The sequence below is a fragment of the Equus asinus genome, chromosome 5 (genome assembly GCF_041296235.1).
Source record: "Equus asinus isolate D_3611 breed Donkey chromosome 5, EquAss-T2T_v2, whole genome shotgun sequence".
Lineage (NCBI taxonomy): Eukaryota > Metazoa > Chordata > Mammalia > Perissodactyla > Equidae > Equus > Equus asinus.
Window position 1 is genome coordinate 49,464,649 of NC_091794.1, and position 18,398 is coordinate 49,483,046.

Consider the following 18,398-nt stretch of genomic DNA (forward strand, 5'->3'; position numbering starts at 1 on the left):
AAACTCTAGAATTTTCATTTTTATTTATTTTTTCTAGTGAGGAAGATTGGCCCTGAGCTAACATCTGTGCCCATCTTCCTCTATTTTGTATGTGGGATGCTGCCACAGCATTGCTTGATGAGTGGTGTGCAGGTCCACACCTAGGATCCAAACCTGCAAACCCCAGGCCACTGAAGCAGAGCGTGCGAACTCAACCACTACACCACCCAGCCAGCCCCTTCATTCTTAATTCTTCAACGAATTTTAATATACCTTGTTCTTACACAGATTTCTGATACACTACATATTAAAAATGTTCCAATCCTGGTATTAAACATTTTATTTAGAGATTTTAAAGTTAAAAAAAAGGTACACAAAGACAGATTACATTATGATGACCAAGGCAGTATTCTACATGACAAAAATCAAAACCAAATTTAAAAAGTAAATGTACAGACACTAAACAAGCTAAATACCTGATATCCAATTCAGGCTGCATACACATAAAATGATCTGACCACACGCTTACGCAAAATTTTTTTCTCAGAATACCAAAATTCCAGCCATTCTGTCAACTGTCTTCTTCCCCTGGCAAGTACTGTGAGCAAACTTCTATCTAATACAAAAGAACTGGCGTGGCACTTAAAAACTACAGAAGACAGAACATAATTAAAAACGTTTTTGTAATGTAATTCTGTATAAAATATATACAGTAAATTTTGTTAGTTAAAAAAAAAGATTTAAAAACAAAAGACCACCCTGAATAATGGTTAAAACATCATCACAGAAAAATGCTTATCTTTTGTAACATTATTGATAAAAACCTGATGGATTTCTTTTTTCTGAGAGGACATCAAACTTGAAGAAGTCATTCATTCAAAGTTGATTTAAAAGTGTAGGTAAGATCGTGGCTCAATGTCTACCCCTGCTCAGAATGATTTACCGCGATTCTTCACTCGAATATTTAACACGACGAAGCAAAAGAACAACTCAAAGAAAGTGTTTCTCAAAATGAGGTCCAAAGCCCCAAGAGAATTCTAAGGTGGGCTCAGTGATGTGCATTTTAAACAAACTTCCTAGGTGATCATTCTACATTTTAAATTTGAGAACTAATGCCCTAGGGAAAACAGCACCACTTAAAAGCAAGATCATAAACATATTTCTGACATAAGATGTCAGAATTTTCTAGAAGTTTACGATTTGAAGTGAATACTGCTTTTTGTTTTAAAATAAGTTTCAGGTATTAAGAGAAACATATATACATCTTAAATAAACATATGAATGTATATTAATATTTTCCTTTGAGATTTTCATTGCTTTCAGACTTAGCTATGTGAAGAAAAAATGAGTACATGGCCAGAAACTGGAAAAATTACATTTCTAATGAAACATAGCATCCAAAATATATATATATATATATAATTTATTAAATGCCTACAAATTTTAAATCATTCTAAATTTAAGACTAGATAGCTTCCCTCTAAATTAAATTTTACTAAGATTGGGCAAGTGTAAGTAATTTAAATGATTATGTTACTCTGTAAGTCCCTTTTCATAAAAAAATATTTAAACAGAAGAATGCTATCTCTGACATCCCTTTAAATAATAAATTGCTAACCACTAATATTAATAAAAAATAATCTGAAGAACTTGGCCCCTGAAACGGATCTACTCTGTATTCCATGTGTTGCCTACTTAAAAACTCACCGAAGGAGCTGGAACTGTGACGTGTGTGAGTGTATGTGTGTGTCCTGAACATTTATTCACGTTTACTTTATTACTTTTCTTGGATTTCACTGAAGACTCCATAAATTAGGGTCCAAAAGTATGGCTAATGTGGTTTGGGGGAAGAAACAATCATGGTTAACACACTATTCAGAAGATGAATTCTTTCCTGTATACTAAATTATAAGGAAAAAATAGTATACATTCTGTCTCCACTGGATAAATGGAATGCTTTTACAAGTTTGGTAACAAGCGAGTGCCTCATTATTTAAATCAAATCACCAAAAAACAGCTGTGGGATTTACTCTCGAATAAGAAATAAATAGTACCATTGCACTTTTTTGGATCTATTTTAAATTTCTATTTTTCCCTTTTTACATACTGAGAAATTTTCCATTCAATTGCATCCGGATCCTCTGAACAACATTTGCTAACATTCCAGTTAAAGTTCTGGCTGAAGGGACAAGCTGAGAAGCCCATCCCTTGATATCCTAAAGAAATCATCTGCATCAATTTTTCAATGACAGCTAATGATTTGGAATCTGATCCTTAATAAAAGATGCCTATTTTATTCCTCAAGGAGAATCTGTATTCCCTAATTCTAAGCAAGCAACACCTTTTATTACCAATCAATTTAATAAAATGTTGCCTTAAAAATCAATATTTTAGTTATCCAAGGCAATGATAAAACTACAGCTAAAGTTTTAAACACAAAGAACTCAGAAACCAATAGTTAACATAACAAGTTGTTATATTTTGAATTAATCTTTTATTCCAAAATTAAACATTTAAATGACTTAAAGGAAGAATGATAAAAATTATGCGAGGCTTAGATGCAATTCCATCATGTGCCTTAATAACGCAACACTCTTTTTAAAAGCAGTGGTAAGTATTTCCTTTAAATGAAAAGGACACTTTCATTACTCATCAGTAGGCTGCTGGATTACGAGTGTAACTAATTTTGACACAATTGTCTGGAAACCAGTTTCAATTTTTTTTCAGTTAAACTTGGATGTAGTAATTGACTCTTACAGACAACAACAGAAGATACTGAGTGCTTTTTTGTCGGTGGCAAATATGAAATGTATCCAGGCTGGTAACAAGTGAATCCATGCATTAAATGGCAACACGAGCAAAATGCATAGTTGAGAAATGAGGATCAGACACATTCTTCTGCAGACATCAAAAGAGGATTGATATACTCAAATCCTTCAAATTCAGACTGATCAATCTTCCTCACAATGTCACTGTTGAAAGAAAAATAAATTTCATAATCAACATTTCTTCAACTTTTAATTCAAATGGTAAAATAAGGTTAAGAAACCAAAAATAAGGCTAATTTATATAAATTATGAAAAAAATTTTTACAAGTTTTTAGATTAATCCCAAAACATTTCCCAGAAGAATCAAGAGTACTGAAAATCAAAAAAGACTAATAAACCCACAAGCAAGCTTAGAACCAAAAAGTAGTCCAAAACTGAGGACTGGGAATAAAAAAGGCACAAGTTGTCACAATTCTGGGCAATCTTAACTTTTGACCTGAGCTACATTTCTAACTATAGGTGAACATCCAGGTCCGAATTAGTATTCAATTTAGTAGTCACCTCAACAGCCAGATGCAATACGGTGAAGAGAAGGCCCAGAAGAAGTTAACCAACAGGAAAAGGCAATAGGAACAAGTAAACTGAAAGACCTGGAAAAAGGAGAGACCACCACAGGGAGGCAATGGGTCACAGGGAGGGGAGAGATTGGAATTCTGGTTAATATAGAAGAAGAGTGAGTAGTACTATCGAACATTTTAATACTTGAACGTACACACCATAGGGCAGAGCATGAAGTTACATGGGACATAGTCCCTTCCTTCAGGAAGGGATGCTACTTCACGTAACAGAAAGCTACAAGAGAAAGCAGTAGCTGCCAAGTTTCATATGGGACAAACTAAGTTCTGTTCTAACCACAGTTCTAAAGAAAAGGGTGACTTCTAGCTGGAGAAATCAAGAAAGGCAGCGTTCATTCCACAAACATTTGCTGAACAGACTCATGAAAGATTATGGTAGGTCTAGGAGAATGCAAGTAATTTACTAGAGTTGGAGCACAGGAATAGAAGGGTGTTAAGTGGCAGATGATGCTGGAAGGAAGGTCATGGCTGGCTCAAAGAAGCCAGTGATGTTTACACTAAGGAGATTCACTTGACCCATCAAAGATCTGGTTGCATCTGAGGGTGCTCTGAAAGATGGGGCAGATGTCAACAGGTACAAATGAAGAAGGAATATAGAGGAAATGGCATGAGCAAAGGTAACAGCACGCTATCGGGGAATGGCCAGAACACAGCGTTTGTGTGAGAGAGGAGTGAGAGAGAGGGCTGGAGAGTCAGGCTGGAGCCAATGGCGAGAGGCCTCAAATGCTGGCCAAGAGGATAGATGTTATCTGGTAGGCAGCGTAGGAGTTACTAAAGGTTTCTGACTAAAGGAGTTAGAGAAGTGGAAATGGTACTTCATGAGGTATACAGATTGGGTTGCAAAGTAAAGAAGGAGCCCAATTAGGAGGATGGCATAATGTCCTGGGTATGATTTGAAAGAGATCTGAACTGGGCTTATGGCAATGGGAATGGAAAAAAGGGATCTGACACAAGTGATGAAGTAAAAGGAAAAAGAGACAAGGACTTGGCAGCTGAAGGTGTAATACAGTTTATTAAGGAAAAAGGAGTCAACAATCACTGACATTTTGAATCTGAATGCAGGAACACACGGTGATATAATGAGCAGAAAAAGGTAAATAAAAACAACAAACTGATTGAGAACAATAGAAAAAGAGACCATAGAGGCTCTTTCTTTGGTTTTAGACTTCCTATGTTTAGATGCATGTCTGACAAACTAGAGGAGATGGTACACAAGCAGATGGAAATGCAGCTCAGGAGAGAGATCAGGGTAGGGCTGGGTGCTTTAGAAACCACCGCTCATTTATTCTTCACAGCAACCTCGTGAGGTGGGCAATATGAGAAGCAGCAAGCTCAGAGAAGTTACGCAATTCACGCCCAGGTTACCGAGCTGGGAAGAGGTGGCATCAGGATTCAAAGTCCTATCTTCTGATTAAATCCAGCACTCTTTCTAATACACGATGCTGTCAGAAATAATGATTTTGGTATGTATCTCTCCCTCTAGGAGACAGTAAGTTTTTTGCAAGATTGGCCTACGTCTTGATCATCTTTGAATGTCTAGTATTTCGCATAGTGCCTTTTGCTCAATAATTGTTTGCTAATTTAGCTGGGAGTCATTTAAATAGCTGGTATCCATGCTACGGGGCTGGCTGCAATCTCCCAGGCACAAGCTGCATACAGCACAGAGAAGGCTGTCATGAACAGAACCACGGAGCATCCTAGTCTCAAGGGGACAGCAAAAACAGATGACGAGTAATCAGAGAGATGAAACAGAACCCGGATGGGCGGTGCGAAAGCAAGGCCATGAATGCCAAATGCTTTACAGACATCAGGACAGATGGAGACTGAACAAAACATGCTTCAAAACTTAGAAATTAAGAAGTCAATTCAACCTTCCAAAGCTGAAGGAGCAGGTTAAATTGTAAGGGGTTAAAGTTTGGGCAGTAAGAAAGTGTAAGACAATCAATGTTCACTACTCTGAAGGAGTCTGATACAGATACTGCTGATTTCTTTTTTTTTTACCATGACCTTCTATTAACTATTTCTGAAAAAGCTTAAAGATGAAAAGAAAAATGTGGTGGTTCAAAGAAGTGCTAAGAGGGGCCAGCCCCGTGGTGTAGTGGTTAAGTTCGGCAGATTCCGCTTTGGCAGCCTGAGTTCATGGGTTCGGATCCCAGGGGTAGACATACACCACTTGCCCACCAAACTGTAGCAGCAACCCACATATTAAGTGGAGGAAGACTGGCACAGATGTTAGTTCAGGGTTAATCTTCCTCAAGCAAAAAAAAGGAAAGAAAAGAAAAAAAGTGCTAAGATTCAAGGGAAAAAATTAGGATACCTGAGCATGTTTATAAGCAGAGGAAAAGGGAAACTAAAGAAGGTGGAGTAATGGAGACAAGTGACAAAACGAAATCTGGGAGGAAACTTGTGGAAACAGGTCCAGGAAAAGAGGAGGGTGCCCCTTGAGAAAGAGGGACAGCCTTCCAAGAATAGGGAAGAAGAGAGAGGTTGAGAAGCGTTGGAGAGCAATTCTGAGATGCAAGGTGGTCTGGGGACAGCTGGAAAGGGAGCAAGCTCACAGCAGCAAGGTCTCCATCCTTGCAGTCAAGTTAAGGCAAGGTTAGTCCTGTCAGAGCGCTGGAGGCAGGGTAGGACTGAAGGCGTCTAAAATGTAGAGACAGTTCGGAACAGCTGCTGTGAGGAATGTGGTAAGAATTAATGAGATGTAAGTAAAATGACTGTCAAGCAGCAAGGGCCTCCTTGAGATGAGAGAATGACTCTGAATGACAGGTAGATGATCAAATATCCCCAAACTATTCTAAACCATATTTTTAAAAGATGCAACATAAACACAAAAAATACGTCAGATTACTGTTGGCTGGATGTGATAAGCTGATGTAATCCTTTGAAAAGCAGTTTGGCAATACATATCAAGACCTTTAAAATTTCATACCCTTTGACCTAATTCACTTTCTGTCTTAAGGTAACAGGAACTCAGGTAAAGATGGTCATTGTCAAAATGGGAAAGGGTGCAGAGCAGGGCAAAGAGCACAGGCTTAGGCAGTCAGATTTGGGGTTGAATCCTGACTCTGCCACCTGATAGCTGTGTAACTTCACTTAATCTCTCTGAGCCTCGGTTTCCTCATTTGTAAAACGAAGATGACCACAACGAGGTTTAGAAGGTTGTGAGAATCAGAGATAACGCATGTAAAGCAGAGTTGAAAATGGCAGCTATTGTTATACTTTATAATAGTATAATGGATTCAAATATCTCATAACTGAATGGTTAAATTATAGTATAAACTGATAATGAAACCGTGAAGCCACTAAAAATGGGGCTTTGAAAGAACTTTAAAAATATTTCAGTCTGTAGAATTACTTACTCATCATCTGGAGTGAGCTGGACAGGTTCATTAGTAAACTGAGAATCAAAGTTGTCCAAACCAAATTCCCCAGAAATATTTGGTTTAAAGGGAGGTACCACCTGCTTTTGCTCCATCTAGAAAGACAGATTGGATGACAGCTCAAGCCTGCATTCTTAGAAAAATTCCACCTCTTCATTTCTCCTCTGCCCACAGATGTTTCCCAGTCTTTATTAAAGTGAGTCCCTAGGCGTGGTTCTCCGATGTTCACAATAACGGAAATAATTTACAAATCTGAACATTGAAGCAGGCCTCAATAATACACAACCTGCTCCATTAAATTAATATTCTAAGCTTTTTTTATTTTAAAAGCTTTTAGAAAAGCACTTTAGAGAGTGTTTTAAGTTATTTAAGCTGTGATATACTAGATTTTTCAACAATCTTTTAAGATGATAAAACTTGGCCCAAGATAATAATGAAACCTAACATAGAAAACAATCAAAATTTACATACCATATCCCAATCAACATTTCGGAAGAATGGGTGTCCCTGAATATCAGCAAATCCTGTTTGAGGATGACAACCCAATCGTTCCTTTGGGTCCTATGGTGCAAAGAAATGTTTCAAGAACTGGGTGAATATCATGCTCCGGAATAAATAATCCTTGTGACCTGTGTTTCATGTCCATTATTATAGGAGACCTTTACATCTGAAATCAGAACAGTCTACCTGTCATTTCTGGGAAGTACACCATTAGACTCAAATGAGTATCTGAAGCTGTGACACGTGCGACTTCCTCACGGCTCCCTCTACTGCTATCACGTAACCGAAGTGAAGATGTGTCACCACTGCTTGTTAAAGAAAAACGGGAGGAGAAAGAGCAGCAGAACCATTTGAGCAGCATCCAGCTATTTCTTTGGCATGGGTTAGAGCGACAGTCAAAATATGCAAACTCCAGCAGTTTGTTCTTAGCTCAGTTTAAAAGCCCTCTGCCCAATTACAGCAACAAACGAAAATCTGTGTACAACGATACAACCATCATCTGAACTGCTGGACTGAGAAGGGGCTGCAGCTTATAAAAAGTCTTGGTTTATTCATTACTGTGAATGAGAACATGTTGCCATTTTTCTTTCTAATAAAAGGCATTTTATTTTGCATAGTTACACCTTTCAACTTCACTTTTCACTAGAAACTTAGATTTCTAGTTTAAAGCTTTCCTCATATGAAGTACTCATTTAAAACAAGCTTCAATTTCTTATTTTATTAAAATTCATTATCATCTTATTTACCTTAAAGATAAATACACATCAATCTACTTTCTAACCTACCATTTATTTAAAATAAGACTCACGATTGCCAAGATCGTTGTGATATCATAAGAAGTTTATATTTGGTCTTTGTCCCAGATTCCTGACACAGAGCTTCTAAAACCTTTGTAATTTCTGATGGGAACGTCTTCTGTTATTCAGAACAAGTCCCTTTTGATCAGACCTGAGTTTAGGCTAATAAGGTGACTCTTGGTGGGCCTCTAGATGGCTTCAGGATGGGGTATGGTCGACACAGGAACCAATCATGTGGTGAGGGGCTTGGAACCTTCAAGCCTCATTTCCAGAGGGGCTGGAAATCGAGTTCAATCACCAACGGCCAATGCTTTACTCAATCATGCTACATAATGGAACTTCCTTAAAAACTCCAGATCCTGGGTTTTGGAGAGCTTCTCGGTTGGTGAACTCATCCATGCGCTAGAAGGCTGGCACAACCCAACTCCACCGGGACAGAAGCTCCTGCACTCAGGACCCTTCTGGACCTCACCCTATGTACCTCTTCATCTGGTTGTTCATTTGTATCTTTTATAATAAACTGGTGATAGCAAGAAAAGTGTTTTCCTGAGTTCTATGAGCCTATGAATTCTATGAGTTCTATGTTCTATGAGTTGTATGTTCTATGAGTAATTCTAGCTAATCACTGAACCTGAACTGAGGGGGTTGTGGGAACTCCCAACTTTGTAGCCAAGTCAGCCAGAAGTGTGGGCACCCAATACTTGCGACTGGCATCTGAAGTGACGACAGTCTTGTGGGACTGAACATTTAAACCCATATGCAGTCTGATGCTAACTCCGAGTAGTTAGTGTCAGAAATGAACTGAATTGTAAGACATCCACTTGGTGTCTGGAGAGTTGAAGAAGTGGTGTGGAAAAAAGCCTACATGTTTGGTTTTAGAAGTGTTATGAGTAAAAGCAGCTCAGAATCATGACAGATAGATCCCCAAACTCTCCTAGCCTACCAACAGCCTAGCAACAAACAAGTGAATGATGTTCAGATTTTTTAAGAGCCAATGATAGCATCTCGGTTCTTCTGATTTGATCTAATTATAGGGTTTTTGACATGAGAATCTGTAGGAACACTATTGCCCCAAGTACTCAAAAGCTAAAGAGATTCTATAAATAATGATAAGCCAAAGAAAATTGAAGAATAGAACTGAAAGTACCATTGAGACTATCCCCAAAGATGCAATCTGCCGTTAATTGAGTACATGGTATATATCATTTACATTAAAAATACCATATGTAATGTATAGCTGGGGTAAATTATACTGGCAAAATGGGAAGGACAACTCATCTTAGTGACAGATAAATTCCAGATCTAACTGAAAGAATCACATAGTCTGATGTTTTGGAATTCTACGTTGCCTGAAGCTCTACCTGCCAGTTTCCCTTATACAAAGATAAACCACTAAAGATTTTATACAGGATTTATACCTTGTTGAGAAAACTCTTCAGGACACTTGCAGCTTTTACAGATAGAGAACGCGGTATGCGAATTTGTTTTTCCAAAATAACTAGAAAGATAAAATTTACAGCGTTATATTTAACTTTCACATGGCTTTAATCTTTAAATTTTTATTATGAGATATTTAAGGCATTCTAGCAGAAAAAAATAAGACGTTATGTACACTACTTAAGTGTCTCGTGTGCTTTCCCAGTCCCATTCTTCTTCCTCCTCAGAGACAGCCCCTACTCTGAATACTGATTTTATCATTTACATGCACGTTTTATTCTTTGACTACCTCTTTGTGCCTTGGTTTTCTCATCTGTAAAACCGGAATAAAAATAATACTTGCTGCATAAGGTTGTTATGAAGTTTAAACGAGTTTATATCTGTAAAAAGCTGGCACATATTACTATATTCAATTTTACTGGACATTGCCAAATTATTCTCCAAGGCTCTTGTGTCATTGTCACTGCCGCCAGCAGTCTATGAGAGTTCCTGTTGCTCCACATCCTCATCAGCACTGGTATTACCAGACTTTAACATTTCTGCCAAGGGGCCAGCACAAGTGGCATAGTGGTTAAGTTCGCACATTCCACTTCAGCGGCCCAGGATTCGCAGGTTCGGATCCTGGGTGCAGACCTAGATATTGCTCACCAAGCCATGCTGTGGTGGTGTCCCACAAACAAAAGAGAGGAAGATTGGCACAGATGTTAGCTCAGGGACAATCTTCCTCACACACACACACACACACAAAAATTCTGCCAAACGTATGAGTACAAAATAGTAGCTCTTTAATGTGCATACCCCTAATTACTAGTGAGGATGAACGTCTTTCCACATATTCCATGGCCATTTGGATTTCCCATTACACGGAATAGCAATCATTTCCTGTGATGGCCTTAATTATTAAATGTAGAATTTTATGGCAGTCTTCACACTTCTTTGGACTGTGTGTTGGGGGGGGGGGATCCCTGTGTTTATCTGCTTGTTTCTGTTCTGTTCCATTCTTTGTATTTCCAATCTTGGGGTTTTCTTTTCATCTTTTGATCCCTCTTATCTTGTTGGTACTCAACTTTTTTCCCATATTGTTCTGGACTTATGCACTCAGCCTTGGGGTCCACGTGAAAAGACCATCCTCTCTAGCCACCAGGATTCCCTCCTCCAATTTCTGTTCATGATACGCCATCTGAAGGAACCTCTTTGTTATGTGTCTGAGGATGAGAAGATAACTGGCAAACGGGACTGAAGACTACAGAGGTGGGAATGATGTATCAAAAAGAAGAAAAACCAAAGCCCCACATATTAAGGAGTATATTGTCCAGGTTATTCTCTCTCTCTTTTTTTTTTTTTGTGAGGAAGACTGGTCCTGAGCTAACATCTGTTGCCAATCTTCCTCTTTTTGCTTGAGGAAGGTTGTTGCTGAGCTAACACGTGTGCCAGTCTTCCTCTGTTTCGTATGTGGGATGCCATCACAGTGTGGCCTGACGAGTGGTGGTAGGTCCACGCCCAGCATCCAAATCGGTGAACCCTGGGCTGCCAAAGTGGAGCTCATGAACTTAACCACTAAGCACTGGGCCAGCTACTATTCTTCTCTTTCTTACTCAGAGTAAAAACTTGAGCCGTCCTCATTCACGCTCTAGAATAGGTTATTCACAGTGGAAGTCTGTAAAATACTGCAAGTTACCTTGGAAGAGATAATCCTCTGTGTTTTGATCGGGGTTATCAGAGCTCCCAACAATATCAAACGGAGACCTCCCTGCCATCATCTCGAACATGAGCACTCCAAGCGCCCACCAGTCCACACTGAAACCTTCCGAAGAGAAAGTTTAAAGCAACACTTATCCATTCTGCATTCTTGAAAGTCAATAATTTGAGATTCATTTTATTCCAAAATGAAAAAGCAAACTCTTAAAAGCATTGTAACTATCATGGTAGGCACTGAGGATTATAGGTATATTTCACTTATCAACAAGGGGAGGTACTTAAAAGATAATTTTAAAAATAAAATACAGGCAATAGAACATGTTTCTTTTCCCAACTATGTCTGTAATTTCAGACTCATGGCCTGTATCTAATATTTTGTTTTGATGATATAATTAAGCTCTAATTGAGAATAACCTTCCTTGGTCTAAAACCTGATCTGCTAGCTGATTAAAAATCCTTGAGAGATCCTGGAGGCAGATTAGGAGCAGCTGTCACAGGCACCCAGCCTCCTTTACAACTGCTGAAATCAGAGGGCCAGAACCTAAAGGGTCAAATGTTTTCTTAAGATAAACATATCCTCTGGTTCCTGACAAGCAGTCAATCTTTCTACCACCTTTCAGATTCCTGGGGGAAATATCCCAGGAACTCTGAACAATCTTCGTGAGTCACATGGCTCAAGTTTAAATCCCAACTCTGCCACTTTATAGCTGTGTGACCCTGGATAAGTTATTTAAACTTTCTGTACATTAGCTTCCTCATCAGTATAATGAGAACTAACAGTGCTTCCCTCATAGGATTATTGAAAGGACTAACTTAGTTAATGTATGTAAACTGTCTAAAATAGTGCCTAGTACTCTTTAGTGCTTGCCACTAATAAAATATTATTCAAATTTCTACCTCCAAATACTGCCCAGGTCCCACTGGCTCCAATTTCAGAGTTTGGGGTTTTCATGTAGGTTGTAAAGGATCAAAAAAATTTATAGTAATAAGATCAGCATTGAAATACTATAGTGTACTGTAATGCACTTGGTACCAGATCTAACTACCCTTCTAGCTCATAGCTAAAATACCATCTATTTATTTATTACCATAATCTTCTCCTCTTAAAATTTCAGGAGCAATGTAATTGGGAGTACCACAGAAAGTGCTGGTTGTGTCTCCTGGCCGTAATCCTTCCTTTTATAAAAAAAAAAGGAAAAAAAGAAAAAATAAGATCCAAAATTCTGTTTTAAATTCCCCTTTTTATCTCATCTATCACATGAGCTCAGCATCTGTAGGCATACATTAAGCTTAAATATCACTAGCACAGTTGCATTTATTACTAAAATCACAGGTTGCCACTAAACAGCTTACAGAAAACCTGTCCTCATTAGATGCTGGTAAACAGTAAGTTCAACTAAGATAAAAATTAATTTAAAATAATTTATACTCAAATAAAAATTTGATACAAAAATTCAAATTCATATGAGTAAAAGGAATCATATTTTATGAAGAAAAGAAGCACTTTAAATCCCACCTCCCAACACAACCACTGCTGGCATTATGGTATTTCCCTTCCAGTCATTTTTCCTAAGGGATAAGTCTTCTGGTTTTGTATTTTAATAGCTACAGGATGGAGAAAATTGAGGCAAAACACACTAATATATACGAATTGAGAAACCACATAATAACAAATGGAACAATCCCCAAGAAGTTATAACAAACTTGTATGTACCTAACAACACAGCCTCAAAATACAAAGAGTAAAAATGAGCAAAATCATTAGAATTTCACAATCCCTACTATGGACTGAATGTTTGTGTGCCCCCAAAATTCGTACATTGAGGCCATGAAGTGATAGCACTGGGAGGTGGGGCCTTTGGGAGGTAATTAGGTCCTGAGATTGGAGCCCCCATGTGGGTACGTGGAGCAATAGAGGAGAGAGAGTTTGTGAAACAGAGAGAGAGACTCCTTGCATGCAAAATAAAAATTCTATATTCTTTTTTAAGTACATGTTGGATATTGACCAAACACTAAGTCATGAAGGAAATCTCAATATATTTCAAAGAAACAATATCACCCAGATCATTCTCTGGCCACAAGGCAATTAAATAAGAAATAATAAAAAGATAGTCAGTCGAGTGGCCTAGTGGTTAAGTTTGGCACACTCTGCTTTGGTGGCCCAGGTTCAGTTCCCAGGCGCAGACCTACACCACTCATTGGGGGCTGTGCTGTGGCAGGGACCCACTTACAAAATAGAGGAAGTCTGGCATAAATATTAGCTCAGAGCCAATCTTCCTCAAGCAAAACAAGGAAGATTAGCAACAGATGTTAGCTAAGGGCGAATCTTCCTCAGCAATAAAAAAGAAGATAATCTAAAAACAAGCTGAAGAATAGTAAATATACAATTAAGCATCTGCTTTTTTAACTTTATAAGCATGTAATTTCCTATGTAATTACAGACTTCCTATTATTAATGACTATAAAATTCAACTGAACATATGCATTTAGAATTTAACCATTTCCTTCTTGTTAGATTATATGGTACAAAATCCCAAACAAAAAAAGGAGGGAGGATACATTGAAAACCAAGCTTTCCTCCCATTCCTGCCCTTGTGCATCTAGTTCCAGCTCCCTAGAGGCAACCACTGTCATGAGGTTCTGATGTGTCCCTCCAGAGATATTCTGGGCATGGTGTATTTATTTGTCTTCAAATTCTACTCTATTGTATTTAACACTGCTATAAACATCTGGAGAAAGATTTAGGAATATGTTGTGACTCCAAGGATTTTTTATGATTCCTAATAGGGATATATATGTAATTTTTGTGAACAAAGAAATATATATGTGACTTAAGATGATCTGTATTATTGGCAATGGCTTAACATACAGTCTCACGATAAATGACATGCACTTTCAGGGCAAGAGTCAGAGGCAAGGAATGCAGTCTGTTAACCTGTAACAGAGCTATGCTCAATCATTCACTTGTTGACCGAATATCTGAATGCAGGCCCATTAGCTAAATTATCTACAGCATAACATAAATGTTATTATTAAAATTCCCCTGCTGATGAAAAAACAGAGTTAAAGGCACATCAATTCATAAAATGGCTGAAATTTTTCAGTCAATAAAATCAATGTTCACGAAATATTTAAATATATGCCTGAAGATCCTAATTCAAGTTTTCACATGCCTCCAGTCATCACTATCCTCTGCACTCTCTTATATAAAAGCATCTAGTGAGAAAATGAAGAAACTAATTAAAGGATGTGTTTCTGGAGAAACTATGGAAGAAAATTTTAGTGTTTTAAATTTTCCGAGGAATCGTCATAAGGAAAAGAAATTCATCCAAAATTTGCCTTGACTTTAGGTAAGTTTAAATACTGACTCTAAGTCATAAAATAAGAACATTCAAATTTCCAGGACATTTATTTCCCATAAGCTTTAACATCATGGGCGTCAATGTGTTAGTGAGAGCAGAGACAACTGCTGTTAGCAAAGTCTCTGAACAGAGTTCCAATCCTGATGTCTTTTCCTACTAATAAGACTAAGCAGCTCCTGAAGAAGGAGGAAAAACAGAAAGGGAAGTAGGCAGGACAACCAACTTAAAGAACTACTAAATAAGACTGCTAACATTTATCAAAGATCCTGATTAACTTGACTGAGGATCTCTGGAAAGAATGAGACTGTATAACAACCAATATTATCTTTCATTCAGAATAACAAAATATTAAGTAATTTTTCTCTAATAATATCTTCCAGGCAAAACAGGATTTCCAAATTTCTTTGAAGAAAAAGAGACAGAAAAGAAAGAAAGGAAGAAGGAAGGGAGGGGAGGAGGGGAGAAGGGGAGAAGGGGAGAAGGGCAGAGGGAGTCAGAGAGGGGGAGGGGAGGAAAGGAGGGAGAGGAGGAGGAGAGAGAGATGGAGGGAGAGAGAGGGAGAGAGGGAGGAAGAAAGGAAAAAGAAAGGCTTAATTCATTTTTGTGAATTTCATAGTTTAAGTAATGCATGCCCACTATAATAACTTTAAAAATATTTAAAAGTAAACAGAATAAATGTGTGATGCTACATAACAGAATAATACATAACAAGACATATAGAATTAGACAATTCTATACTTTAAAACTTACTTAATGTTATAAACATTTTACATTGTTATGAACTGTTTGTAAACATCTTCTTAAACGACTTCATAATGCCATGTTTTGTGGCCATTCCATAATTTCCTTAATTATCCTCCTTACCAGTACCCATTTAGATTACTTATAACATTTATCATAAACTACAATAAAAAATTTTGGTCATAAACCTTTCCTCATTGACCAAAATATTTACTCAGAATATCCCAGAGGGAGAATTACTGGATCAAAGAATATGGTCATCTTTAAGATTCCTGATATATCCTCACCAAACTCCTTTACAAAACGTTACAACAATATATACCTTCACCAATGACATATGAGAATGCCCACTGCATTAAACTCTTGTAAACAGACTATTATACTTTTAAAATCAATTATCTGACATGCAAAAAAACCATCTCATTCAAAGAAAACAGTTCAGTGGTTACCCGAGGGAGGGGGGAGGAGGGTGGGGGGTGGGCACAAGGGGTGAAGGGGAGCATTTATGTGGTGACAGTCAAGAAATAATGTACAACTGAAATTTCACAATGAGGTAAACTATTATGAACTCAAATTAAAAAAACCCTGTTTCATTATTGTTTTAATTTGTACACTCTGTACCAGGGTTAACATTCTTCATATTTTTGTTTGGCTTTATTTTCCCTTGACAAATTATAAGACTCCTTTATGACTGTCATTTTTCTTTTGAAATGAGAAGAAAATCCACTGCGAAAAAAATGACACAGAGATCAAAAAGGCAGCACAAATCTGAGTGATGGGTATAGGAGGTTCGCCTACCAAATCTCTACTTGTTTATGATTGAAAATTTAAGGAAATAGAAATTTAATGTAAGAAAAGATAAATGTCTGAGTTTTGTACATAAAAGCAAAATACTTTAGGTGAAGATTTCTTTTCTAATGTTGCTGGACAGATACTAAGGCTAAACCTTTGATACTGTTAGACTGCCTTACTTCATGTTAGCATTTAAATAATCTCCAGGCTCTGGAGGCCCTGCCCTCAGGTGAACGGGGGATGCAGCTCACACACTGGCATGCTTGTTGCCACATTACTGTGAGGAGAACGCTGTCCCAGCTACTTTAACAAGGAGAGTCGCTCCCTGCACATTTTGTGGAAAAAGGCTAGACCCTTAAATGAAACACTGTCACAAAAAGAATAGAACACCAAGTAATGAAGGACATGTCCTGAAAAACTAAAATTCTTCATTTGGTCTACTGCACTTTACATCAGATATTTAAATTTTAAATAGATTTCCTAGGAAAACCTTGAATGCATTATTTCAGAGTTACAATTAAATGACAAAAACTGGAAGGTGATATGCAAGTAGTTGTCCTCAAGTCATGGGATTCTAGACAATTTTTATTTCCAAATATTCTTCAATAGTGTCACAACTTTCAAGACAAAAACTTACAGACATTAAAAAGAAATTAATTCTCATTATAGCACATATTACACTCAGAAAAAATAGAGAATTTCGTAAATGTTCAGGAAATAAGTACAATTTGTCTTTGTGCTAGATTCCAAAAAGTATCCTAAACAAAGTAGCAATCATTTCCCCATCTTTAAATATAAAGTTATTTTACCAAAACAATTTTATGAGCCACTGAGATCTTCTGAATAACTGGAAATTTGCCTCACCTTACACATGCCATAGTCAGTGAGCTTAATGTGTCCTTCAGAGTCCAGCAATACGTTGTCCAATTTCAAATCTCTATAAATTATCCCTCGTTCGTGAAGATAATTTAATGCTAGACTGATTTCTGCAGAGTAAAATCTAAAATAAAATGAAAAACTCATTTGATTCAAATTTTTAAACTGTGGTAAGTTTCTAGAGGAAGATATTTAAGCCCTACTCCCATCTGCAAATGAAAACATCAAAATCAGGTCAAAAGATTTTTTCTCCCTATGTTTTTAGGGACAATATCAAAACACAAATTGAAGTACCATTTTCCAATATGTGAGCCCCAAACACAACTATAAAAGTTCCAGTCTAAATTAAACTCACACTTTTCATAAAGTTATTAATTTGAGTCTCAAACAGGGGTTCTTTTTTATAGAGGTAATATTGGTTTATAACATGACATGAATTTCAGGTGTACATCATTATAGTTTGGCTTCTGTATAGACTACATCGTATTCAATCTGGGTCCTTGGATGGACTTCAGGCAGTCCATACTCCTATGCCCGAAGACAAAGCTGTATGTATATATGCCCATGTACAGCTTCTGCGAGTTTCCGTTGCTTTCATCACTTCTTTAAAGGACCAACGACCTTCCAAAATGCTAAAAACCACTGACTGGTCTAGAATAGAAGGAATACTAAAAGCTGACAACTCAAACTATAAAATCCATACCAAAATTCTAGAAAAAGAATTACAAGAAATTATTCTACAACCATAACATTTTTTTTTTTAAAGATTTTATTTTTTTTCCCTTTTTCTCCCCAACACCCCCCAGTACATAGTTGTATATTCTTCGTTGTGGGTCCTTCTAGTTGTGGCATGTGGGACGCTGCCTCAGCGTGGTTTGATGAGCAATGCCATGTCCGCGCCCAGGATTCGAATCAACGAAACACTGGTCCGCCTGCAGCGGAGCGCGCGAACTTAACCACTCGGCCACGGGGCCAGCCCCCATAACATTTAATATTAAAGAAATAACTTTTAGAACTGCCACCAACTCATTGGTAATAACCAGAACTTTTGGCCTGAATAATGAAAATGAAAACCTCCAAGCTGGTTTATAGCTGCTCTGGTGAATGTTATCATGATCAGGTTTGGAGGTACAGAATTATTTGAATAGGGAACTTGAGCCCTTATTCTGTACTTTGGTTCCTAGGAAAGCAAAGAAGGTATAAGACCAGAACTGGCACTTTAAGACAGTAAAAACTAGACTACTTTCCCCAAGTCCAACTGAACAAAGAACAAATACTGGCTATGTTCATAATTCAAAATATCATCTATGGCTTTGCTATGAAGGTGACCATCTGATAAAGCCTAAATAAACAATGGACATACAGTAAATTAAACAACAACCACCACAGTTTGGCTCCAAGATTAGATTAGTCCAACTTATACCTTCTT

The 18,398-nt window shown here is 37.5% G+C and overlaps 1 protein-coding gene across 1 annotated transcript in view; it reads right to left on the reverse strand.

The window, feature by feature from the left end:
* Positions 1–301: 301 nt before the first annotated feature.
* PRKCI (protein kinase C iota) overlaps positions 302–18,398 on the reverse strand; it is an 83,048-nt gene continuing 64,951 nt past the window's right edge. The window contains exons 12-18 of the mRNA XM_044771048.2: positions 16,958–17,093; positions 12,287–12,374; positions 11,179–11,304; positions 9,482–9,561; positions 7,237–7,326; positions 6,745–6,860; positions 302–2,951 (exon numbers count right to left, since the gene is read on the reverse strand). Of these exons, the coding sequence (XP_044626983.1) occupies positions 2,864–2,951; positions 6,745–6,860; positions 7,237–7,326; positions 9,482–9,561; positions 11,179–11,304; positions 12,287–12,374; positions 16,958–17,093 (724 nt within the window). The 3' untranslated portion in view covers positions 302–2,863. The remainder of the gene's footprint in view (positions 2,952–6,744; positions 6,861–7,236; positions 7,327–9,481; positions 9,562–11,178; positions 11,305–12,286; positions 12,375–16,957; positions 17,094–18,398) is intronic.